The sequence below is a fragment of the Equus quagga genome, chromosome 7 (assembly GCF_021613505.1).
Source record: "Equus quagga isolate Etosha38 chromosome 7, UCLA_HA_Equagga_1.0, whole genome shotgun sequence".
In the NCBI taxonomy this organism is placed as follows: domain Eukaryota; kingdom Metazoa; phylum Chordata; class Mammalia; order Perissodactyla; family Equidae; genus Equus; species Equus quagga.
Window position 1 is genome coordinate 4,132,544 of NC_060273.1, and position 25,999 is coordinate 4,158,542.

Sequence of the window (25,999 nt, forward strand, 5' to 3'; positions counted from 1 at the left end):
GTGTATTGCATAAGGGCACAACGTATGTGATGAAAGTATAAAATCAGGGACAGGAGAGGTGCGGATCAACATCTGGATAGAGGCTACCTCTGGATCATGTGGGTTAGCTGTATGAGTACTGTCTTCTGTACTTTTCTGTATGTTTCAGGTACTTCAGAATTTAAGATTCTGAATTCTTGCTGCTGTGGAAAGAGTGTAAGTTGGTACAACTGGTTCTTTGGATGGCAATTTGGCAACAACCATGTTAAAACTGCACTTACGCTCCACCCAGAACTGCCACCTTCAGTGCTGAACCGTAGAGATGTGGTCGCACATGTGTCCAGAGATGCGCGTGCACAGATATTCTCCACCGCACTGTGCGAAGAGGCAGACGGTTGGCAACGACCTAATTCTATCTTATAGCACTGTTACAGAAACTCTGATTCATCCCGACAAGGGAGTCCCGTGCCGCCACAAGGAGAGAGAGAGAAGAGAGCTTTATATATGCTGATAGAGAACCATCGCCAGGATAGACAGTTCAGTTTAAACAAAGCAAGCACGCTGGAGAACAGCCATGGGGAGGGCGACCAGGAGGCGGGAGGCAGGCACCCGTGTGGACCTGCTGTCTCATCTGCATTTTTACCACATAAATGTACTGTCCCCAAATTGCTTTTTAATAAGAGACAGCATGTTAACATTTTATTATTCTAAAGTTCCCACGAATAAGTACGAAAAAACAACTATCCAAGAGAAAATTGGCCCCCAAACATAAAGAGACAGTTCATAAAAGAAATACAAATGGCCAATGAACATATTTTTAAATGTTCAACCTCACTAGTAAGTACAAACCAAAGCAAGATGCCACTTTTCTCCCCTGAGATTGGCAAAAAATTAAGACAGGTAACATCCAGGGCTGGAGAGGACATGAGGAAATGGGGCCCTTCATAGATTCCTGGTGCGAAGGACGACAGGGACAACCTTTTCAGTAGGACTTTGTTAGAATTTAGTAAATATTTTCCCCCACTGGATTTCTTTAACAACCTCATTAAGATATAATACACATAGCATGCAATTCACCCACTGACAGTGTACCATTCAATGGGGGGCAACCATTACTGTGTGGTAACACGATCAATTTTACAACAATTTCATCACCCTAAAAGGAAATCCTATACCCCTCAACCATCACCCTCTCCCCAATCTTCCCACCCCCCCAGTCCTAGGCAACCACTAATCTACTTTCTGTCTCCACAGATTTGCTTATTCTGGACATTTCATATAAAAGGAATCACATAATACATGGTCCTGTGACTGGCTTCTTTCACTCAGCATAATGTTTGCAAGGTTTCTCCGTGTTGTAGCACGTGTCAGTACTTCATTCCTTTTCATGGCCAATTAATATTCCAGTGGCTATAGCACATTTTATTTTTCCATTTAGCATTTGGGTCGGACAGCTGTGTGTTTCCAGCTCTTGGCCATTAGGAATAACAATGCTACGGACATTTGCACCTAAGTTTTTACAAGAACTTGTTTTCAGTTCTCTTTCATATATACCTAGGTCATATGGTAACTCTACATTTAACGGTATGAGGAACTGCCAGACTGTTTTCCAAAGAGGCAGCATCACTTTACCTTCCTGCTAGCAGTGTATGAGGGTTGCAATTTCTCCACATCCTCACCACCTCGTTTTCTCTGTCTAGAGACAACTACTGTCTAGAGACAACTACTGTCCTAGTAGTTCTTTGTTGTTTCTTTCTTTTTTTTGAGGAAGATTAGCCCTGAGCTAACATCTGCTGCCAATCCTCCTCTTTTTGCTGAGGAAGACTGGCCCTGAGCTAACATCTGTGCCCATCTTCCTCTACTTTATATGTGGGACGTCTACCACAGCATGGCTTGCCAAGCGGTGCCATGTCTGCACCCGGGATCTGAACCTGGGAACCCCAGGCCGCCGAAGCGGAACGTGCACTTAACTGCTGCGCCACCGGGCTGACCCCAGGTCCTAGTAGTTTTGATTTGCATTTCATTGATGACTAACGATGTCAAGCATTTTTCACGTGCTTACTGGCCATCTGTATATCTTCTTAGGAAAAATGTTTCTTTACATCCTTTGCCAATCTTTTCATTGTCTTTGTATTTGGACCTATTAAATTTAAAATGTGAGCACCAGCAATCCCTCTTGTGGAAGCAGTGTGTACAGAAATAACTGCATGTGCCCTAAAGCCGTATGCACACAGACATCTCCTGGAACACTGTTTACAACTGCAACATGCTGGAAACCTAAATATCTAATAAGAAATTGACTAAATTAATTACGGCACGCATTATACATGGCATACTATACAAGGATAACGTGTCTATGGCATACTAAGTGCTTTTTTAAAAGCTGCAGGGCAAATACACAGTAGAATCCCACTTTGTTCAAAATAAGCAGTGTGTCTACAGACGTCTACAGACACAACTTTCTAAGCAGAGGAAAAGTCCTGGTGTCTCTCTATCAAACCAAGTCAGCATCTTGGGGAGGAACAGGAAGTGGCTGAGAAGGGAGAAGGATCTTTGCCTTCTTACTCTATATAATTTTTTTTTTAAGTAATGGGATGATGAGTGCTACTTACTTTTCAAAATATATTTTCCATACTTTTCAAATAATAGTATTTTCAAAAGTATCACAGGAATAGGTGTCTATTTTCATTCACCACTGTACTCCTAACGCCTAAGCACCCCTCAGCACTTGGCATCAACAGACACTCAATGAAAATGTGTTGAATAAGCAGATAAAGAGCAGTTACTTCCGTGTGTCAGAAGACTGTTACAGTTTACACTTTAGCGACGATTCCTCACTTACTGTGACTGCACTGCAAGCTAACAAACAGAGTCACTTACATGATTCAGAAAATACTGCACGATTATCTCATGGCCAGCGGCTGCTGCTTCCATCAAAGGAGTAAATCCACATATTGGCTCCCTGCAAGAGAGAGGCCACAGTCGTCTGAGTTCAGCTCCTCCAGGAACCTCCCCAAGCTCCAGGACTAGTCATCTACCCTGGCCTCCTCCGCCTGGTACCTGATGCTTATTCTTTGTGCTGGGCTACGGTTAACTCAGCGCTGTCCTCAGAGTGCTCCTAACCCTCACTTCTCTCACGCTGGTCCAGAAGACAGGAACCAAGCTGAGTACCAGGTGTCACCCACCCTAAGACACACCAGCCTCATATTTTAACATTTCTGAAGTCAGAACGTGTCTTAAAATCAATAGGCGAGTTGTACTTTACGAGCAGCCTTTTTTTCCTTCTCAGTGGCATGAAAGGCTATGATGTGTATGGTGTCATACCACAGATGACATCAGCCAGGGGGCGTGCACAGTGCCAGTTGGATGCTGTGTTGGGACTTGCTGTGTTGAAGGAGCTTATCATCATGACACGCTTTAGACAATAATACCCCTTCCAGCTTATAAAACTCATGATTGTTTTCAAAGCATCACCTCACCTGATATATACAAAAGGCAAGAAGGAGAAAGGAATTAGCATCGAGTGCATGTCAGTTAAATGCCATTCACTGTACTAGGCCCCTGGCATATGACAGAACATATGATTCTTCTCACAACTCTACGACATAAGTAATGCTGCCTCCAGTTTTCAGATAAAGAAAATGAGGCTCAGAGAGCTTACAGTGCCACACTTAGTGTCACCTGACAGATGGATGAAAAAGCCAGGATCCTAGGCGGGACCCTCCCAAACCAAGGGAGGGGCTGCCTGCACTCTGGCCTGTAGCTGCCTCTACAGTTGTCCTCCTCAGAGGCAGATGTGACCACGCCCACTCCCAGGGCCACTTAAGACCTGGCAATCACCTCACGTTGGCATTCGCTCCACTGTCCAAGAGGAACTTGACCATCTGTTGGTGCCCAGCGCTGGTGCAGTGGAAGAGGGCAGTCCAGCCCTGAATGTCCTTCATTTCTAGCTCAGCACCTTGCTTCAAGAGAACACAGAATGCTCATTACGGCCTCGTCTACTCTGCGCGGGGCGGGCGCCCTCCAGGCCGTCATGCTGAAAGAATCGAAGTGATTACACAAGCACGCGCACACACACCAGGGCTGCAGCAGTTCACGTCTCTGTCAGAGCGGCAGAGAGCCCCTCTGGGTTCTGGGCCTGAGCCCCCTCGTAGCTCACCTGGAGGAGAAAGTAGGCGATGCTCTCGTTGCCACAGCTGGAAGCCAGCATCAGTGGAGTCTGCCCTTCCGGGGTCGGCACATTCACACTCACCCCCGCCTCGAGCAGCAGGTGCACGATGGTATCGTGTCCAATGTAGGAGGCATACATCAGCGGGGTCCAGCCACCACCGTTCTTCTTATTCAAATCTAACTCTCTCCTAAACAAACGCAAGATATGCTAGACATGCCCAGCCGCTCACGTGGGGGGGTTACCAAAGCCGGCGGCGAGGCCAGGCCAAGAGAAAGAGCAGGAAGTGCTGCTAGGAGGCAGGAGTTATCCGCCACCCTGGCCATCACTGGGGGCGACGGGAGGCAGGCGGGGAAATGGTCATGTTGGCCTCTGCAAAGTCCTTAGCGTCTGTCTCCCTCCTCCGATTTCACGTTCTCCTCTGCCCCCTCCTCCTATCCCAAGGCCAGCAATTCTCTTCTTTCCCACCACCAGCTAGACAGATGGTTCTCAACCGGGGGGATTTCGCCCCCCAGGAGACATTTGGCAAAGTCTGGAGACATGTTTGGTTGTCACAACTAGACAGGAAAAAGCTACTGGCATCTAGTGGGTGGAAGCCAAGGATGCTGCTAAACATCCTACAGCACACAGGACAGCCCCTACCACAAAGAATGGTTTGGCCCTGACTGTCAGTAGTGCCAAGGTCAAGAAACCTTGACCTGGAGCCTTGACTACCTTCCACCAACAGACCAGAGTCTGCTGGTGCAGTGCTGGGTGGGGAAGAAAGAGGAAGAGACTCAGACAATGGACAAGACACACTGCAACTGACTTTTCCTTTGTCACCTCACCCTACGGAAACATTCTTGGAAAATCTGTGACCAGAGAATCCTGTCTTTCTGATGTCCATTAAAATTCTGGAAAAGTGTTTCCCACAGGAAAAAAATGTTGGCCTCCCAACCTGGAGTTTGGGGTTGGAGTGTGGAAATAACATCCACTTCCAGGCACACCCTGCACAGTTCATGCCCCCACAGCCTTTCCTCCTCCACAATCCCTGCCTCCAGCGGAGGGAACTGACAGTCGGTCCACACGGTTTGTGCCTCTCGCAGGTAGACACACATTAAGCTACACCACACAACGATTCTCCGTTCACTAGCATCTTCTACTGACTCTGGCACTTGCATGACCATGCAGCCATTCTGGAAGGTCCTGATCCCAGGGATGCAGTGGCATTCCCACTGGCTGGGAGAGCCATGTGGAGACCGGTTCAGCCTTACTACACAGCTTTCACTGACAGAGCACTCAGTTCCTAACATGGAGATTCCTAGCATGGAGAGGGAGGAGCCTGACCCTGGGCAGAGTGGCTCAGAAGCTCTCGCACCCTTCCTTCAGACCAATCCTCCCTTCTCACGCCTCCAGCTCCCGTCGGGTCCCCAGTGTGTGCTTACTGTGAGCAAGCCTCAGTCTCAGCTAGCATCACAATCCCAATCAGAACACAAACGCTTCCCTCTTCTCCTCCATGGAGCCACTCTGGACTGTGCACTGGAACAGCACACCCAAAGGCTGAGAACGCCAAAGGAGCACAGTTATGACCAGGGCCTTGACCCTGCGAGGGGGATGTGCTGCCTGGGTACCCAGCTACACATTCCTAAGGCCACCTGGGACAGCAGTAGGACGGATCATCCTTTAACACAGTGTCTTGTACTTGACTGGCCAGGCATGTGTAAGTGACGCTATGACTTGGGAACCAGAAATCTGGGGCTTCAGCAAGGCTTTGGTTTGGCTCCCCGGGAACCGGAAAAGGCCCATGTAGGTATGGACATACTGTTTCTCCAAGTTATCAACGAGAGATGGAAACAGTGAGCACAAAGTGTGGCAGACCTAAGGGGATGGAAACAAGGAGACAGAGCCTTTTCCAAAAATTACTTTAAGTATCATATCGTACTACAAACAAGATGTGGCCAAGGGCCACTGCCATGGTATTGGGACTTCACATATGTATAGGATCAGTAAAAACAGCTTGTGGGCAGCTGGTCCAGGAGGCAATCGTCCAGAGGGGGAGACGAACCCCACAGCCGCCACCTGCTCTATGGCAAAAGCTAGAGGGGTGAGGAGTGCACGGGGATAAAAAATAAACCCCCTGGGGAAAGAAAATCACAGGGCATCACTTTCTATCCTTATTTTTGTTTTGTTTGAGCATTTCTGCAGTTAATGAAAACCATAAAATTCTCTAGTTAAAGTAAGCCTGAAATGTTCCTAAGCCTATGAAAAAAGTTTAAGCCATCTTTTTTCTCCTAGAAATAAAAACTGCCTTCCTTACTAGTGTCCAGTACAAATCATTACTGACAGCTGTCCGAGTGAGGCCGGAGTTAATCTATGCCACGTGTATTAATGGCTACAACTGCGCAAGGCTGTGTTGGCTTAAGATCTTTCTCCATGGCGTCTGGAGCCACTGAGCTGGTACTCAATGGAGGACAAGGAACACTTCCCAGGATCCCTTACCGCTGCACACATTCCTTCACCACTTCATACTGGCCGATGGAAGCAGCGGTGTGAAGATCCAAGGGGACGGCCAGCTCCTCCCGGCTGACCTGCGCACCCAGCCCGTGCCACATGGACAAGCTGCGGTTCAGGAGTTCCGGCTCACTGGCTTCATCACTGAGCTCCGACATCGCTGTGGAGGGAGGCCCAGGGGTTAGGTCTTTCCTTCTGGTTGTTCCAGGGAATCAAACAGGTTGCTTACCCTCCTCCCCGCAGTAGGTGGCTATGTCATTGCCCTCTGAGACTGCTGCCCAATGTGGTCAACTCCTGGGACTGTCCTAGACAACTTTCTTTCATTAAATGTCGTATGGTTGTGAGCTTCTCACCAGCCAGAAAGAGGAGCATATACGGTGAGACATAAACTGCAGTGTGTGTTCCCAGGCCCAGACTCTAGAAAGGGAATTCTCCATGAACTCAAGGAGCCTGGCAACCTCCTGGATGGGCAGTAGGGAAATGCTATTTGGGTCAGTGGGTCAAGTCAGCTCTCAGGTGTGCTGAGAAAGAACCCTAGCCTTGGAGTTAAATCAAAATTTATTTCTGCTACTAAAGCCTCTCAAATCCCCAGTTCCTCACTGTCCAGTGGGGACACGCTGTCTCAAAGGGCTGCTGTTACAAACCCAGGGAAAAATGGCTACACAAACAGTGGCACGTGCATACAATGGAATGCTACTCAGCAATAAGCAGAAGGGACCAACAAGTGACACACGCCACACTCCAATCTCAAGTGCACCATGCTAAACGGAAGAAGCCAGACTCAAAAGGCTACCTGCTGTATGATTCCATTTACATGACCTTCTAGGAAAGATAAAACTAAAGGGTTGAAGGACAGATCAGTGGTCCAAGGGGTGAGGGGTGCAGGGGCCACAGAGGAACAGCAAGAGGGTGATGGACCTGTTTCGTATCTTGACTAGTGTATATATGATTCTATGCACTTATTAAAACTCATAGACCTGACCACCAAAATGAGTGAATTTTACCGTATGTAAATTTTAAAAACAAATTTTGAAAAAAATGGAAAGAAAACCTCAGGACAGAAACTAGGACGTGACTGGTGCTCAGCAAATGTTAACCAACTAGAAATCTACCTACGCATCCCTTGAAAGTGAGAGAAAGAAAGAGGGAACGTGACAGGCTGGTAAATTTGTGGGGTGACACTTGTCCTCAGCTGGGACAACACCAGGCTGGAGAGTGACTACGCGAGTCCTCTATTCTGGAAATCCGAAGTAATCAAGACCAAGTCATCAGCTTCCTAGCAGAACCCTTAAGACCCTGGATGGGAAAGAACAAGGAAGTAAGCATAGAAAAGGGAGAGGAGGAGAAAACAAAGGCCACATCCGTTCAGATGGCCTACAGGTGCCACAGTGGTTCACAGGTGCCCTTAGGACCTCAGTCTCTACTAAGGGATGCTTCCAACTCCAGGTGACAGCCAACATGGCCAAACAACAAACAAACCACCAATTCGGGGGACAAAGACTTTGCAGGCCCCTGGTGAGAGTACGTGCACCCCTGCTAGGGCCTGCAGGTAACAAAGTTCAGAGCGAAGCCTGCTTTCTGGAACCACCGCCTTTCCCACCGGCAGGGCCTGAGCTCAACCAGCCCTCTCACTTCGCAGGTGGGAACCCCAAGCTGAGCAGTCCCGGCCCACAGAACCTGGATAAGAATCCAAATGAGCTGAGCATCCTTCAGGGCTCCTGTCAATACACCCCTCCAGCCTTCTGCGTGTGCCTCTTCTCCTCCCAACGCTTCCTCCGGGGTGGGGCCCACGGTCCCCTCCTTCCACCGGACGCTCACACGTCTGACACCGCAGAGCGCTCAAGGAGCCTACGGAGGGAGAACCCGGACGCCAAGGAACCATAAAGCTCCTGTCATTTCCTTTGTCACCTTGCCACACGCCAAACGCTCCGCAGTGACGGGGTGTTCGTTACGAATAAAACGATTACATACATCCGTCTATTTGCATACTTGGAGAAAATGTCTTGGACATATCGCTTCCAGCACTTATCTCCTGGAAGTGGCACTGGGAAGGCGACCCTTTAATTTTCACTCCACCTTTCGGTTCTGTCCATTTTGTAAAATGGCAAATATCTGTTATTTTAAGAATATAATATTTTAACTAATAAATAAAAATGACGTTGGGAGTCGACCGTCACGCCCACAAGGAGGCGGTCTGTGAAAGCCCCGGCGGGAGCCTCCCAACGTCGTCCCCAAGCCCTGGGGAGGGTCCCCGGGAACCAGCCGAGCACCGACAGCACTCACGTGCCCCGGCGCCTCCTCCCAGCAACCCCACGCGGCACATGGCTCCGTCGTCCCCGCTCCGCGGCGGCAGAGCGGAAGCCCGGACTCACAGACGCACGCGCGCCAGCGGCAGGGCTGCACGCCCGCGCCGGGCCCGCAGGCAGACAGCAGGTGCCGGCACCAGGCGGGGCCGCGCCGCCGCGGAGCCTACCTGCGCTGGGCCTCGGGCCTCGGGCACCGGGCCGCTAGCCGCCGCGCTCTCTCCGCCCGGCCCGCCCTCGGCCGCGCCGGCCGCTGTCCCAGAGCCCGGACCCCACGGCTCCGCGCGCGCCCCGGAAGTGGTTACGGGAGGCGCGGAGCACGCCGGGACGCTCGCGGGTCCCCGGGGCAGCTCCCGGCGCTGCGGAATTCGTCCGTCCCGCACCCGGACCTTCCGGTCCGCTCGCCCGGCTCGGTGTGTGACGCCCGCGGCAGCCAATGAACAGAGAGCGTCTCCCCGCCCCGCCCCTCCACTGGCCAGGGGAACCAATCCTGTGCAAGAGAGGCAGGACGCGCCAAGTCCCGAACGAGGAGTGGGGGGGTGGGGAACGCGGTTGAGTCCAGCAACGTAAGACTCTGCCCAGGGGGGATTCCGAAGGCGGCGACAGCCTCAGTAACAGCACCGCAGCCCAAGGGGGCGAAGACGACCGGAGGGACACCCTGGAGACTGTTTATAGCCCTGTCAGGACCGCGCGGGGAGGGGAGACAGAGGCGGAGGCCGGAGGTGAGTGGCCTTGGGCCTGCCGCGGCTGCAGAGATAAATGTCGGGAGTTGGATGGGACGGGAGGAAACGGCCTGGGGTGGGTGGGAGGACGGGCGAGGGGTTATCCTGTTTCCGAGCTTTAGAATTTAAAAGTCTGACCCGGGAGGCCGTTGGCGTCTAGTTGTCATAACAACCGGCCGCCCCGTGGCAGGAGTGGCCGGGGGCGGGGATTGGGACGGGGCTAACGGGCTGCAGCCAAGAAACGGACGTGGAGGTGGAGCCAGGATTCGGAGTTAACCCGCGTCTGCCGGTTGAGCCAGCACCAACTTGACGTTCAGGACTCTTCGCGATCTGGTCCGTTTTCCCCGCATATTCCGGCAACTGACACCGTCTTCCCCAACTTGTGGGTCAGTTTTCACTCCTCTGAGCCACCGTACATCTTCTTCCCGCAGCCCGTAATACCTGTCACTCCCCTATTGCCTTGTCCGCCTGTAGAACTTAGTCTCCGATAGCCCCCTTCACCTTGGTGGATCCTGTTGCCCTGTGATCTGCCCTGCAGCCAGAGAACAGCCCATGATGCATGTATCGGATGCATTCCCCCTACCCTGATGTTCCCTATTCAGGGTGCACCAAGCTCCTGTCCCCGCTCCTGTAAGCACAGAAGAAGCAGGCACTGCCGTTTCTGCTGTGGGGGCGCCGACCAGAGTGACAGCCAGCAGGGCTGGGGCAGGAGTTCTCTTCCCGTTTGATAGGCACAGCTGCCTCTCAGGCTGCAAGGATTTCCCAGACGCTGGCTCTGAAGTTTACCATCATCCCACATTCCTAAAGCCCCTGGGACCCTTGAGGGACCGGGCCATCTACTTCTAGACTCTGGGATGCAAAAAGGGGGCTAGGTCAGTGCCTGGGTGTAGGGGTTAATGTGAGTGGTGACTCCAAAAAAAATTCCCCTGGGGACACCAAAATGTCTCTAGTCTATTGCTTTGTCAGGAGGAAGTAAAGGGTAGTAGGGCTTGGAATCCCCTCTAACTTTGATACAAATTCTGTCTTTGCCATTTGCTAACTACAAAACTTCTCTGAGCCCAGAAAACGTAGGTAATAATGGTATCTATGTTATATGGGATGTATATGTATAGTTTACATATATCTATCATATGCATGTATCGTTCTGTATATCATATACATACATCATTATGTATCAATACATATATCTGTATTATGTATTATCATCTAAATTATTATATACATCATATGCATATATGTGCAGGCTCCACACTGCACTACACACACACACACACACACACACAGACGATGCATACACAGTGTGGCTGGCACTCAGTAACAGGAACCTGCAGAACAAGAAGGAATATGGGGTGGAAGGTCTGTGAGTCGGTTTGCATCCATCCCCCACGGGGTGGCAGATGCTTTGAAAAGGCATCCCCGGAGCTCCTGACCCTTGGCCCCTGGACCCTCTCACCTCACCGTGTGTCCTCCGCAGGGCTCCTTGGATGATGGCACACTGAGAAGCATCCCGAGCCCGGGACTCCATGGCATCCCAAGACAAAGATGTGGGGCCCTCGCTGCCCTCTCCCTGGGCCTCCCAGATGGGGCCCTGGGATGCCATGCTCGAGGCTGTCAGGGACCAGCTCCCGTCGCTGGACTCGGATTCCTCCTTGGTGAGTGAACGCCTTCTTCTCACGTCTTCCTGGGCCCCAACTGCCCTTGCTCCCCATGGCAACCATGGTGCTGACCCAAGGCCAGCTTCACAGCTTGTCAGCCTCTGCTTCCACATGATCTCTGTTTGTGTTCTCTGAATACATTCACTGGTGCTTAGCATCCTCCTGGGCCGTATCAGCCGTCCCAAACCACAACTGGAGAATTCCTCCAGGGGCTTATCACAATGCACTGAAATGGCAGCCGCTCTCAGTCGTGGTCCTGGCCACATCCTGGCCCAACTGGGAGTGGAGAACAGCACCGCTGCAGGTAGAAAGAGCAGGGGCTTTAGCATCAGGCAGACCTGGGTCCCCTCCTCACTTGGGTGCTAACTTACCATGTAACCTGGGGGTGGTTGCCACACCTGGGTCGGCCTCGGTTTCCTCACTACAAAATATAGATAGTTATCACTGGTACAAATTTCGGATTCTGTCTGTAAAGTGCCTGGCCTAGAGCGCATGCTCAGTTAACATCAGCGTTAACAAAATCACCTATTTCCTGGTCCGTGTCTTGTCCTGGCAAACCCCCCAGGTTGCTCCATGGAGGACGATAATGATAAACAGAGAGCTGCATCATAGGAGAGGCTCCACTTTCCCCATGGATCAAACCCCAGCTTTGATTGCAAGTTGTTGTGAGGATTAAATAATCTACATAACAGCACAGTGCTTGGCACGTGGTAAATGTACAATGCATAGTAGTTTTGTTATTGGTCACATGCATTCATTCAACAAACACTCACGGAGCCTACTCAGCCTCTTCAAGAACCAGGAGCCCTTCGTAACATTAGACACTGTGGCAGACCCTGCCTCACCATGATGGTAATTGTGTTTCTAATTTCTACCAACTAAGGGACTACGGGGTGACAAAAGTGACTCTGAATTCAGGCTTAAGTGAGCGGTACCAGCTTCTCCACATAGTGGAAATTAGGTGTGTGCACATGTGTAAGATGCAACAGCAAGTGTACTGACAGTGCAAGGTGGGAGTTGCACTAGCAGGAGCTCTCAGCAGCCAGTACCAAACACATGGACTGGAGCCAGGCGTTTAGAGAAAGGGCAAGGTTTTAGAAGTAACGTGCCAGATTTGGGTCCTACCTAGACCACCTGCAAAGATGAAAGCGACAGAGCTTCCTGGACCTCAGGGGTCTTCCAGTGCAGGTGAGGCTGATAGGGAGTAGATAACGCAACCCCAGCGCCTTCAGACTGTCCCTGTAAAGTGGGCTGGCAACTATAAATGCCCCCCACCCCGCCTTAGAGGCAACAAACCAAGGCTCCTGTCACTAAGTGGCGGCTCAAGGTCATGGTGGAGGGAGGGCTGGACTCTGCTTATTCTGCTGCCACGTGGCTGCCCTGTGCATTGAGCCCCGGCATTAACTGAGTACCTGCTGTGGGTGGCAGGGACGTGCAGAACCGGGGGCCCCGGATCTCACCTCCACCCCGTGGTGCTGCTGAGCCCGTTTCTAGAGCATCGGCAGGAACCAGGGGCAGGAACCAGCGGCAGGGCAAGGCCCTTTGCTGGAGAACTGATCTCCCAGACCCCGAGTCAGCTCCTGAGCAGCAGGGCTGGACGCGGCGAGAGTAGGCGAACCCTGAGGCCCTCCTGGGGCCGTGTCATCCAGAAGCCCTCTTGTTTCTCCACAGTCAGACTGCGGGGAAGAAGAGCTGTTCATCTTCCAGCGAAATCAAACGGCCCTGATTCCAGACTTCTCAGAGGAGCTGGCAGAAGCCCCTGCCGGGGCCTCGGTCATAACAGCCGACGGGTCTCCTCCTGAGGTCTGTGGGACGCAGGCTCTGGGGATCCACAAAGCCGGGGCCCTGCGGGCAGCAGGGGGTGCGCGTGTGGGTGTCCATGCCTCTCACCGGACTCTAGCAGCAATATGGGTCACAGAGGTTAAAGCCCCTGGACTGGCATCTGCACACAGGCCTTTCTCCAGGGGCAACTCAAGGTGTTCGCACATCGCTCTCCCAGGGCCCAGCACACTCAGGGCCAGGGAGGGGAACTTATTTTCTCCGATTTTGCCCCTGCTCTTCCTCTTGACCCCCAGCCACACATGCACACGTGCACACACACACACACGTATTCACACACACCTCTGCTGGCCTCTTCCCTACCATGGCCCCCTGAACTGTCTGACTATTGTCACGATTTGCCATCAGTGCCTCTCCCTTAACCCAGGTGGCTTCAGCACTACCTGGCTTCTCACAAAAGCCTGCACTCCCTAAACACTCATTGATTTAACAAGGGCAACAGTGGGATTCAGAGGTAAGAAGGTGGGGAGATGAGATGAACACAGGAAACAATTAGAAAATGCCAGAGCACACTCTGTAATTAAGTACAGTCATGCACTGCGGAACGACGATATTTCAGTCAACGATGGACTGAACAAAAGCCTGGGGTCCCAGAAGACCATAGGCTCAGTACCATAGAGCCTCGGTGTGTAGTAGGTTTAAGTATGCTCTGTGAGGTTCGCACAACAACGAAATCGCCCAACAATGCATTTCCTAGAACATATCCCTGTTTTAAGTGACACATGACTGTATTGTGGTTGTAGTCATCGCCAAATGTAGAGTGAATTTTCCGTCTTCTTGTCTCCCCATTGCCCAGGGTCCCAGGCAAGACCAAGAACTCTATCAAAAATTAATGGCTTAATGATAAAATTAATTACTGCCTTTATAAACAGAACCCATCAGTGCGCTTCCATTGCTGGGCGGGTCCCCAACCGTCAGGCCTGTTCAGCTCTTCTCAATGTGCAAAGGCTCCAGGAGCCAGGCCTGGCTCCCTCCGTGCACTTCCCCCGGCTCAGCTGCACCCAGCAATACACTAGCCCTCACTCACTAACCAGGGCATGGGGCGTGCTGTCAAAGACAAACACGGCCAGACATTGCTTAAAGCGGTGGAGGCAGATTTTGTCGGTAACTACTGACCACAGGGACAGAGCTGAGCTCCGTGATTTGTGCAGAGGTGACGGTGTTTTAAAGGGAGAAGGAGGGCGGGGGAGAGCCGGGCTCGGTAGTCAGAGGAGTGAAACATCACAAGGAGCCCGTCAGCATAGATGCGACTAGGCCAGGTGTGTCTGCTGGTGGCAGTTATGGAAGTCGTGAGGCTGTCCTCCAGGGAAGAGGGACACAGAGGGCCTCTCCCTCCCGACGAGTGCATTTCAGAGGAATGGCTCTCAGCTGGGTCACAGGTGCTCCTGAGTTGTGACAGACTCATGTTCACAATTATGCCTCCTTCTCAGTAAATGCTCTGAGAAAGGGAGGTCAGGGCCTATCATAGGTGTTGGCTGGAACAAACAGTGGATTCTCCTGGCAGCAGTGGTGAGCTTCCTGTCCCCGGCCGGCATTTAATGGGGCGCTGGGGCCATCCCAGCCTCACGCTCCCAGAAGCCATGCTGGAGCTCGGTCAGGTCTCAAGGTGCACGTTCAGATGAGTGGTTCACCGAGTTCTGCAGTCCTCAGTGTGAGCACTGACACAGGGCCATCTTACAGAGCCAGGGTGTGTCCCCTACCCATCACCAGGACACAAATCACCCACTCCCTCAGCCACGCCTAGAAGTACATCTGAAGGAACCCCAAATAGGAGAAATTCCCAGGGCTGCCAAGACCCTGTTTAGTTCCAGTGGAATGATGTCCACAGGGCTTTATTTTGTGTTTTCTTCATGTCTGCCATTACCTTGGCAACTCTTCTGGAGGATTTTTTTTTTAAATCTGGAATAGGAAAGTCTGTACCAACTCACTGGGGTTGAGGCCATGGGCTTGCTCTGGAGTCAGAGGGCCTGGGTTTCATCTCGTCCACCTGCTAATAGCTGTGTGGCCTATTCACAGTGGCCAAAAGGTGGAAACAACCCACGTGTCCATCAACAAACAAACGTGGTCTAGCCATACAACAGAGTATTGCTGAAATCCATAAAAGCGAATGAAGTACTGACACATGCTACAACGTAGATGAACCCTGAAAACGCTAAGCTAAGAGAAAAGGCACAAGAGGACAAATATTGTATGGTTCCCCTCTATGAAACATCTAGCATAAGCAAGTTCATAGAGGCAGAAAGTAGATTAGTGGTTCCCGGGGTGGCTCAGAGTCTCTGGGCTGATGGAAGAGCTTTGCAAATAGATAGTGGTGATGGCTGCACAACATTGTGAATGTACTTAATGCCACTCAAGTGAACACTTAAAAATGGTTAAAATGGCAAGTTTTATGTTATAGACATATTTTACTACAATTTAAAAGAATTCCCTGACGTATGTTTTCGAGGCTGTTCACCAGGACGCCTGTTTTCTCGATAGCCAGTTGTGGTGCCTGTGGGATTCGCCATCGAACCCTGGACTGAATGGGATGCGAGGACAAAGGATTCGGCCTCTCTAGGAGGAAGGGACCCTGGCGGGCCTTTGGAGAGCCATGGCCAGAGCAGCTCTCTTCTTAGGATGTTCCAGGAGACCCCCAAGTGGCAGGAAGGCGAATCTGGGCGCATGTCCTTCAACACCAAAGGGTCCCAGAGTCCTCACTGGGGGCCGCAGGGAGAAGCCACCTTCTCCCCACAGGAAGGAGACCTGAAGGCAGAGCCCCCAGGCACTGCCTCCCGCGCCCTCAAGGGCTCAGACCCCGCAGACCACAGAGCCCTCCGAAGGGAGAGAAGGAAGATGATCGAGAGAGACATTCTCCACAAAGTCACCTGGGATGCCCAGAGCCCAGCCTGCAGTGACCAAGGTCAAGTGAAGGAGATGCCCTGTGGAGCTGCAGCATCAGGTCCAAGACCAGAGGTGCCACCAGAGCGGCCCCGGGAAGGACCGCCACTGCTCTCCCTCCAGGTAGGGACCCCCTGCCCTGTGCTTCCTTGGGGCGGGCCCTGCACGGTGGCTCCCAGCTGGCCATCCACAGGCCAACTTGAGGCCGGCCCACTACACCCGTCTTTGTCTATTTGAGCTGCTATAATGAAATCCCATAGAGTGGGGGCTGAGACAACAGAAAGTCATTTCTCACAGTTCTGGAGCCGGCAGTCCAAGAGCACGGTGCCAGCACGTTCAGTGTCTGGGGAGGGCCTGCCATCCTCTCGCTGTGTCCTCACTTGGTGGAAGGACTTAGGGGGCTCTTTGAAGCCCCCTTTTTTATAATGGCACTAGTTCCATTCATGGGGGCTCTCCCCTCATAACCTGATCACCTCCCAAGAGCCCCACCTCCTAATACCATCACATTGGGGTTAGGATTTCAGCCCGTGAATTTTAGAGGGACACAGCCGTTCAGTCTATAGCGACAACCTTAGGCCTGTGCTCCCAGGTCCACCGGCAGTGGGTGCGTCGTCCTGGCAGACAGAGCATCCTCAGGTAGAGTTAACCAGGATGAGGAAGAGCAAGGAGGCTCAGCCTTCTTAACGAAAAAGAATGCTAATCCCAATCCTGTTTATGAAGACATACAACCACATATACGATAGAGAACAGACTCTGTCAAAGCATAATTCTCAAACGTCAAAGCCCTCATTCTCACACGGATAATGAGCACCTGTTAACCTTGTACTTGGTTCATTCAAGGTGGAACCCGCAGGATGACCAAGCCAGTTTAAAGAGATTGTGAGAAACTAGGATTTTGTAAGACACCAGGCAAAAAGAAATGAATGCTGAGATAAAATTGGTCAACGTCCTACAGGGCAACAGAACTGTTACCTTTGGGATTATCCTCTCTACTAGATGGAAAAGAAAACCATCGCAAACGTCTTAGTTTTACAAAGTTGTAATACAGGTGGGCCCTGGTCAACTGTGCAGACCGAGTCACCTTCCCCTAGAGAGGCGGGCTTGTTAGAAAATGCTCCAGCATAGCATTGAAAAGTCATGCAATTCTCTTTTTCCCCTGATTTACAAATGTCAGATAACTTTCTTTTCTGTTTGGTGAGGAAGATTGGCCCTGAGCTAACATCTGTTGCCAATCTTCCTCTACTTTTTATGTGGGATGCCGCCACTGCGTGGCTTGATAGGTGGTGTATAGGTCAGGGCCAGTGATCCAAACCTGGTTCGCCAAAGCAGAGCACACGAACTTAACCACTATGCCACCAGCCGGCCCCTGGATCACTTTCTTAACAACTTAGAGAAAACTGGCCTCGGGTGTACACAGAGGTCATTTTCTCCAATTCCATTCTGACGAGTCCCATTCTTTCCTTTCTGCTCGCCCCTAAACGCCTTTATTTTCACTCACCTCTCGGGCTGCCAGGAGCGACAAGTTCACACATAAGAAACGTCAATTCCTGATTAATGTCCTCCCCCCTCCCCCACAGCACTGTCTTCCAAGTCCTCCAGTGCACCTGCCTGGAACAATCTATTTCTTAAAAGAGCAAAACACCTTAACCTCCCAACATTTTAAACCTGTTTGAACCTAAAAAGATTTAGGATGACACTGGGTTTCCTCCAGGTCAATGTCTTTACACAAGAAACAAAAGCATTGCCCAAAACATGCGTGGGAAGGAAGTGGCGAGAACAGCAGTTCATTCTGCAGCCCACACAGGGTGGGTGAGTGAGCCTGTGCGCAAACGTGGGTATGCACCTCGGCCCGATTTCTACCCCACGACATCCCACCACAGCCTCCGTTGGTCACGGTGGCTGTGAAATCAGGTACTTGTGCCTCTGGGACCCCGCGGCAGCCACGTAATCAGTGTTGTAATTATTTCAGCAATTTGAAGAGTGGGACTTGGATCACATCCTTCAGAGTCTGGCAGGACGAGAAGACGACCGGGGAGACGGCGCCCCTGGAGCCGCCTGGTGGGCAGCTGACCGCCTCCAGGGCCGAGGTCTGACCTTGAACGCCAGGGCCCAAGTGCATCCCCACAAGCAGCTTCTTCCAGGGCCTCTCAATAAAATAGGGCTTGGGCTGGGCACCATCAGCCCCGCAGCCCACCATGTCCTCTCCACAGCTTGGCCCTCACGGTCCTGAACACTCAGGTGCCAGTCCTTGAAAGACTTCATTCATTCATTTACTCATTCACTTCTTCATCCACTCACTCCATTCGTTCATTCATTCATTATATATGTGACTGCCTGCTATGTGCCAAGCATGGCCTGGGTCCTGGGGATACAAGAGGCGGCCCTTCAGACACAGTCCCTGCCCTCAACCCACACCCTTTCCTCCTCCCCACCTTCCTACCTCTCTTTCTTTCTGGGAGCAAAGTCAGCCTGCCTTTTATGTCCCTTCAGCCAGTTCCTAAGCACAGTCCTGCTTCCACTCACCTCCCCATTCACAAAAGAAAGTCAGGGATGTGATCACTGTCATTGTATTTGTGGCCTTGCTCTGGGCAGTTTTGTAAAGAAAATGACAGCTCCCATCCCTTTGCGGCCACTCTGGCCCACGAAGGTGAGTGGGGGCAGGTCTGAGGCAAAGATGCGAGGAGCAGCTGGGTTCCGGCCTCCAGTTCCAGAGCAAAGGCTCCTCTGTGGCCCACAGCCCCTGGTGCTGTTTGAAGCAAGGTTTTGTTTGTAATTTAACCCCTTATAGCAGGATGCGGAGAAACCCACCCTCCTGTGAGGTGGGGTGGGGGTGGGGGCTAGAACTGCTATCCCCTTTTTGGAAGGTAGTATGGCAAAATCTGTTCTCTGTTTTAAAGGCACATAAGCCTTTGATCAGGCTGGTCCACTTCTGAAGTCTCCTGAACACACTCGCCCTGGTGGGGAAAGATGTGTGCTCAGGGATGTTGGTTGCAGCGTTGCTCTAATTGTGAAAAGCTGGAAAGAACCCATCTTCAGTTTTCAGTAGTCGTCCAGCTAAACCGGTCATCACAGAGCGCTCTGCAGCTCAGTGAGGGCAATCTACACATGCATTCGCGTGGAAAGACGTAACACATTCAGTGAAAACAATCCATAGAGGATGATCCCATTGCTGTTAAAAAAAAAAAGAACACACAGAATGTGGATGATGGTTCCTGCTGACAAGTGGGACTCGGGGGTGAGGGAGCTGCATACATGGTTAGGAAGAAGTCACTGCTGCTTCACGAGGCTCGGACACGACTCCCTGCTCCTGAAGGCACAGCTCCGCCGGCCCTGCTGAGCTGGAGGGGGTTCCTTAGAGAGGGCCCTGAGTAGAGGAGGGGTCGGGGGGGCCTCCAGCTGGCCCCATCACTTCTCCACAAGCCAGAGGTATGTCCCCACGAGGGGTCCCGAGGCTTAGCCCACTGTAAGCCAAACAGGGGCCAGGTCCCCACTAAGCAGCCTCCCCTCTCCCATCAGACCATGCTGTGCCGAGCGCCCAGGAGAGGCTCATGGAACAGCTTGCCCTGCTGTGCACCACGCAGTCCAGAGCCTCTTCCTCTGCCAGGGAGGTGCCCGCTGACACACCCCAGGACACCGGGCAGCAGGAGGCTGGAAGCAGGTGGGACTTCCGTTCTCTCTAGAACTGGCCCACGGCCATGCAGTATTCATTAGGCCTACCGTTGGGGGCGGGGCACTTGATGTGTATGTCTCATTTCGTCTCAAGAACCTGATCAGGTGGGTGCATTTTAGAGGGGAAACTGAGCCTCAGAGAGGTTGACTTGCCCAGGCCGTATGTGGCAGAGCTGGGAGTCAAGCCTCAAAGCACCTGCTCTTACCCCCAACCTATGGGAGCCCTCCCTTCACCATCCACAAGGCCTCCCTGGGAGCAGGATGGCCACCAGGGATGGAGCCAGCCCTGGGCATCCAACCCCAGCCAGGCCAATCAGAGCCTTTCCCTGAGGAGGGTTGTTCTGAAGAGTCAAAGAGCAAATGCGTTTATCGGGCCCACCTCAGTGCCCCACGTACAGTGGGGGCTCAGTCGGTGGCAGCCATGACCCGGCACAGGTCACACCATCATCACCAAGACGGACTCAGCACTCCCTGCTCTTCTCATCTCAGATGTGCTTCCACGGAGCTGGGCTCCCAGGCTGAGCTGGGCCCGACACTGGCGGCAGGCACGCGGCTAAGGAGCACAGCGGAGCCTCCCACCATCCTCATGGACCTTCGGCCCAAGGAGCCATCAGACCAGGGGTCATCGGAAAGGTACACGGAGCAGTGACAGCCCTACAGTAGACCTGCTGCTTCGTAGGTACCACACTGGCCTTGGGAGGAACAGGGACTTCCACAGGCACTGCTCACTTGAGAAGTGCTTTCAGCAGAACGAGCCTGGCCAACAATCCCCCTGCTCCCATCGGCACGCTCCCTGCGCAGGAAGGGAGGAAGTGGGGGCAGAGGGCCATCTTTCTAGGCCAGGGCACATTGCCTTGGGGTACCTACATCCCTCCGCCACTTGGCAGGAAGCCCAGTGGCCCTTTGGTTTTGGCTGGCCTGCCTGTCCTCCTGCCTTGGGTCACCAAGGAGGCCTGGGCACTCCAAGTCCCTAGTAGGAGCCAGGGTGGACTGGGCGACATCCAGCGAGCCCCCATTTCCTGCCCCCAGCCCATTTCCTGCCCCCAGCTCCATCTCCAGCTCCTCTGACAGCGAGGAGGAGGGGGAAGAGGAGACAGCAGTTCGGAGAGAGCAGCAGGGCCCCTCGGGGCTGAGGTAACCACAAGGGGGCTCCCGCTACCTGGGGATCCCCGACCTCTGCCTCTGCAGCAGGCTCTCGCGGCACTGTAACAGTTGTGCCTTGAGCTCTGTGTCTCGCACCCAAAGGGCGAGCACACGAGGGTGTGGGACCGTCCAGGAGGTGGGGAGGGTAGTGTGTGGGAGCCCACCTGGGGCCCAGCAGCCTCTCAGCCTGGCCTGCTGTCCTCCTGACCATCACCAAGGACACCTTAGCTTCCTCTCAAGGGATCAGTACATTTTCTTCCTGAAAAATAGCTCCCCCAATTGATTTTGCCACCTGCTAGTGATGGCCCTGGAAATGAAGAGAGAGTGTAGGGATGGGCCACAGTGATAGTTGTTAGCCAGGGTGAATTAAGAAGTGAAAGGTCAAGTTCAGAGAAGGCTCGGGTCTCCGCCATGGGGAGGCCCACACTGCGGTCCTGGCGAATTAGAAGGATATGCTGTGGCGGCATCTAAAATTTGGGGGATTGCAAAGCCTGCAGATCCTGCTCTTTGGGAATGTCAGAGTCTAATGCAACTTTCCCCCTAATGTGGGACGTGAATAGCCATCACAGGAAGAAGAGGGAAGGCAAATTTGGGTTGAAGTGTCCCACAGGCTCCCTCGCAGAGCCTTTAACATGCTGACATGCCACGTGACTCGCCCAGGGCAGGGAGGCTGCAGGCCTAATTGTCTTGCCAACCGGGAACATGCTCCAGAAGCACTCTGGCTTTTCTGTCTGTGTCCTGGCTCAGTGGCAAAGTGTTGGGAGGTGTGGCCTCCACTTGGTGTGACTGAGGTTGCTTCTCATGTCACAGGGACTGTACCGGGAAAAGTCAGCTTCTCCAGCAGCTCAGGGCATTTCGGAAGGGGACTGCTCAGCCCGAGTTGCCTGCCAGCAAGGGTCCCTGCAGCCAGAAGGCCCAGGCCCCTGAAGACTCCGCTGGATCCGGAACTGGGAGGAAGCAACACGGAATACTCCAGGCTGAGAGGCAGAGGGCCCAGGCCAGACCCCCTGGAGGAAGTCCCAGGGCCCTGGGGGACCCTTTTGGGCCAGGGACAGCCCAGGAGACCCTGGTGCCTCCTCTGGGCCAAGTGTAGATGCCTCTGGTAACAGATCGGAGGAGGTCAGCAGGATGATTTGACATTCCCTCAACAGACCTGGGCCCCCAGGGCTCCCTTCGCCCCGCCACCCCCGTTTCTATTAGCATGTGCTTTTGTAGCACAGGGACCCTGACTGGGGATCCAGCCCCCTGTTAGAATTCCATCAGAACACGTTCATGCATTCGGAACAAAGATACCAGTACAAACTTGTACACACAGCATGAGACAACTTGCGGGACCCGATCCTCTGAAAGGGCCTGGAAGGAAACACCATGAGACAATGGTTTGTCCCCATAGTCGGACTATGAGGCTTCTTCACCCTTTTCCATTTCTGCATTTTTTTCTCTTTAACGTGCGTCTATTATTTCCATAATACAAGGTCTTTTTCTAAAGCTATAAAACTTAAGTAAAACATATTTAGAGAATTTCAGGGTTAAAAGGGTGTCGAAAGGGAATTTAGCCTGATTTTCAGGGTCCCTGGATGCTTGCTACTTTGTGTTCCTAAATTAACACCCCCCCCCCCCCAGCCGCAATGGACTTTTCGATAAAGACGTAAAGATTGAAATTTGATTTCTCTTTTTTCTTTAACCAAGACACAAAGGCACATATATGTTCTAAGGTCCTTCCAAACTAAAGGTGGAGTTGACCTTTAAATACAGATAGAATACTGAATGTTATAGAACACCTGAAACTGTCCCCGTGGAACAGAGCAGTGCCCTCCCTTGTGCATGACCAGCAAGAGCTGGGGGGCCACAGGAAGCGCTCCTGTCTCCCTCGCCCTGTTCCTTTGCAAGTATTATCCCCCGAGCCGCCGTCTTCACAGAGGCCTTTCCTAACTGTTGTTCTCAGCCCTGTGCTCCCAACAGGCTGAAGCTCTCATCTGTGGCACCTCAGTGCGTTTCCAAGGTCCACGTCTCAGAGTCGCTGCCCCTCCCCGCTGCCTGCCCCACGGGAAGAGCAGAGAAATTATCTCGGGTCCTCCCACGCTAGAGGCTCAGGCAGTCCAGCAGGGTCCTTGGCATTTGGGTACAAGTTCCAGCGTTCACCTGGGGTCACAGCTGGCTGCCATGAGCTGAGGGTGGGCAAGGGTCCCTTCCCATCCAGCCCTGTACCAGGCAAGCCAGGCCCTGCCGGACCTCAGCCGGCCAAGATCTGGGCCACAGACCGTGATCTGGCCACGGGGGCCCCACCAGCTGCCCCCACTCCCAACGAGGGGAGTTTTCCTTTGAAGCCAGATGCGAGGTGGGCTTCCACCAAGGCCACAGGAGGCCCAGGGAGACCTTCCTGAAGGGAATGTGGCCAGGCTGTTGTCACCTGGGCTCCCCAGGCCCTCTCCCACCTGCAGAGGCCCTCACCCTCAGCTCCGGGGCACACACAGTGTAGACAGGGTGGCCTAAATGTAGCACACCTCTGCTGGTGCCACAAGCCCTGCCATCAAAAGCAAAGGCCATTTTCTTTTCTTTAACTCCATTTCCCTCATCTCTACTTCTTTTAATGCCACCAATAAGTTCATTTAGGAAGTTTCACAAACAGTGATAGAAAATAAACTTTATACCAAGTGGCCAAACGTGGGCCTGAGCTTACACTTACTGGGCCTCCATTTCCATGTACATGTGTACAACTGAGATGCTGATGGAGCCACTCTCCGGCCTGCTGTGAGGACTGTTAAAGAGGAACTGAGTCTGGCAGTCCCTCAAAAGGTTACAGAGTCACCACACGACCCAGCAACTCCACCCCTGCGTGCAGATCCAGGTGACGCCTGGGGGCTTTCTGACCCCACTGCTCGGCCTGGGCTCCCTGCCCTCGCTTCTTGCGGGCACTAGCTTCACCTCCGCATCCGCGTGCCACGCCCTGTCCCAGCCTGCTTTGGTGTGACTCTCTCCTTCCCCACTGAGGGGTTCTGCTGGAGACGTAAACCTTTCTTACTCGTCTCTCTCCTCTGCCTGTCTTTATGCAGTGGTCAGCAAACTTAGGCCCTCCTATCTTTACAAAGGAAGTTTTCATGGGACACAGCCACGCCCACATATTTTCCACTGTCTGTGGCTGCTTTTGCGCCATGACGGCAGACCTGACTAGTCACAACAGGGCCCATATAGCCATAAAAATGGAAATATTTACTATCTGGTCTTTTAGTCTGCTGACCCTTGCTCTAAGCCCTTGATTGACTTCACAAACACAACCAGCAAGGTGTGAACCTGTACGAGTGCAGAGAATCTGACCGGGGCCTCCCACTTCTTTCTTGCTGCCCTCCCCACCCCGAGCCAGCACTGCCAGAACCCTCCCAGCTGCAGGGCAGCAGGAGCTGGGTCCCTCGGGCCTTCCCCTCACCCCGCTGGGCTATTAGACAGGGCCTGGGAGGGGGGAGGCCTGCTCAGGGGGAAAGAGAAACAAGGATGCGGGTGTGGACCAAGTGAAAGAAGAGTGGGGAAGTGTTTTGCTTCTGGGCAGACTACTGTTTCCTCCAAGGGAAGGGAAATGAGGAAACAGGCCCTGAGGCTTTCCCTGGCTGTGGGAGGGAAACCCTGATGCCCCGAGGGGTCCAGAGTTTCCTCACAATGGAGATTAAATGGCCAAGAGCCACAATGCACAGTGGGAGACACACGGAACAGAGAGCAGAGAGCCATGGTCCAGCAGCATGCGCACAGGAAATCAGTCTCCTCCTCATACGGGCAGTAGGAAGGTGTCACCTTCATTCATGCCACGGGTACTTAGTTTGGAAAGAATGAGGATGGAAAGCAAAGTCTGTGATGGTTAATTTTCTGTGCCAACTTGGCCAGGCTGTGATGCCGCTGTTTGGTCAAACACCAGTCTAGATGTTGCTGTGGAGGTTACTTTGCAAACATAATTAACATCTACAATCAGTTGACCATAAGGAGAGGAGGTCACCCTCCATACTGTGGGTGGGCCACTTCTAATCAGTTGAAGGCCTTAAGAGCAAATCCTGAAGTTCCCAGAGAAGGAATTCTGTTTCAAGACATAAAAATCCTGCCTGAATTCCAGCCTGCAGGTCTGCCCTACAGATTTTGGACTTGCTGGCCTCCACAATCGTGTGAGCCAATTCCTTAAAATCTCTTGCACTCACGCACACACATCCTATTGTTTCTCTCTCTGGAGAACCCCAACAGGTACAAAGCAGCATCTCAATTCCTTTAGAAAACATTTCAGGGCCCGAGTGGGTATGAGGAACGGCAGGACAAGCTGAGCGGGAAAAGCAGAAGTGACAGTGTTGGGCAGGGAGCCGGGCGGCGGTGAGGAGAGGCCGTGGGTGGCCGGGGCTGTGCCGGGAGCAGCTGTGCCCATGCGGGCTGAGGGTGGCACAGAGGGTGAAGTGAAACCACCAAGCGTGCGGTGAAGAAGCGAAAGACGAAGGCAGCCAGGACAGCTCTGGGCATGTGCCTGGGATACGGGTGAGGGGCCACTGACGGGACACCAGCGGCCCTGGCTCTGCAGGCTGCACACAGCTGGCTGCCAAGTGGACTCCTCCCCAGGGCCCCCCCGCCCACTGAACCCACCCCTGGGAGCAGGGCCCCTGAGGGCCTGTTCTTAACATACTCCCCTGGGATTTGTCAGGCCAACGTCTGAGAACTGCTGGACTGGCTCCTGCAGGCAGTGGGGAGCCAGGAAAGGTGCTGAGCGGGACGGTGGGATGGCTGGGGCCTCAGGTCCCGGAGGCCAACACGTGCCTGTCGGGGAGATGCCGGGCCAGCCACAGCCAGCCCAAGGGCAGGAGCCACCCTGAGACTGGCCTGCATCAGGCACGTCATGGTCTCTGAGGGACAGTGACCAGCAATTCCTCCCACCCCTGCATGTTACCCTCACTCTCTGGCAGCCCCTCCCAGCTGCGGTCCCGCTGAGCCAGGTCCAGGCACCCCCGTTCTTGCTGGGACAGGTACACAGCCACGTCCTCCAGGGTCACTGGCACCTGGCAGAACGCAGGCCACTCATTCCCACACCACTGCTCCTTCAGGCTGGGCCGAGTCTCGATGGCGGGTCCCACTCACCTCCCCACTTCTCCCCCTGCCCCCACCTCCCCTCCTCCTGGGCTCGGCTCACACACG

General features: G+C 53.0%; 2 protein-coding genes across 17 annotated transcripts in view; one reads left to right on the forward strand and one right to left on the reverse strand.

Annotated features, from left to right (window-relative positions):
* The window catches only part of ANKS3 (ankyrin repeat and sterile alpha motif domain containing 3), a 28,243-nt gene extending 18,990 nt beyond the window's left edge, over positions 1–9,253 (reverse strand). For 3 of the 12 annotated variants that reach the window (XR_006889348.1, XR_006889349.1, XM_046666177.1), the window contains exons 1-5: positions 8,315–8,461; positions 6,626–6,797; positions 4,139–4,337; positions 3,820–3,941; positions 2,860–2,941 (exon numbers count right to left, since the gene is read on the reverse strand). Coding sequence is in view for 10 of the 12 variants with exons in the window: in XM_046666177.1 (XP_046522133.1) it covers positions 2,860–2,941; positions 3,820–3,941; positions 4,139–4,337; positions 6,626–6,795 (573 nt within the window). In the remaining 2 variants the exon portion in view is untranslated. Of the gene's footprint in view, positions 1–2,859; positions 2,942–3,819; positions 3,942–4,138; positions 4,338–6,548; positions 6,798–8,314; positions 8,486–8,920; positions 9,067–9,110 lie in introns of those variants that run through there. The other 9 variants (XM_046666176.1, XM_046666173.1, XM_046666181.1 and 6 more) reach the window with 8 other exon arrangements.
* A 141-nt stretch (positions 9,254–9,394) lies between these two features.
* Positions 9,395–25,913, forward strand: DNAAF8 (dynein axonemal assembly factor 8). Of its 5 annotated transcripts, none has more exons than XM_046666192.1 (9): positions 9,395–9,662; positions 11,137–11,314; positions 12,989–13,120; positions 15,635–16,156; positions 18,003–18,120; positions 19,550–19,691; positions 20,192–20,335; positions 20,732–20,836; positions 21,656–25,907. In XM_046666192.1, the coding sequence occupies exons 2-9, from the start codon at positions 11,186–11,188 to the stop codon at positions 21,936–21,938; spliced, it is 1,575 nt and encodes a 524-aa protein (XP_046522148.1). In that variant the 5' UTR covers positions 9,395–9,662; positions 11,137–11,185; the 3' UTR covers positions 21,939–25,907. The 5 variants fall into 5 exon arrangements, with proteins under 5 accessions (XP_046522148.1, XP_046522150.1, XP_046522152.1 ...); XM_046666194.1 differs by having other exon boundaries at positions 20,750–20,836; XM_046666193.1 differs by lacking the exon at positions 9,395–9,662 and adding an exon at positions 9,934–10,048 and having other exon boundaries at positions 21,656–25,909.
* Positions 25,914–25,999: the final 86 nt, after the last annotated feature.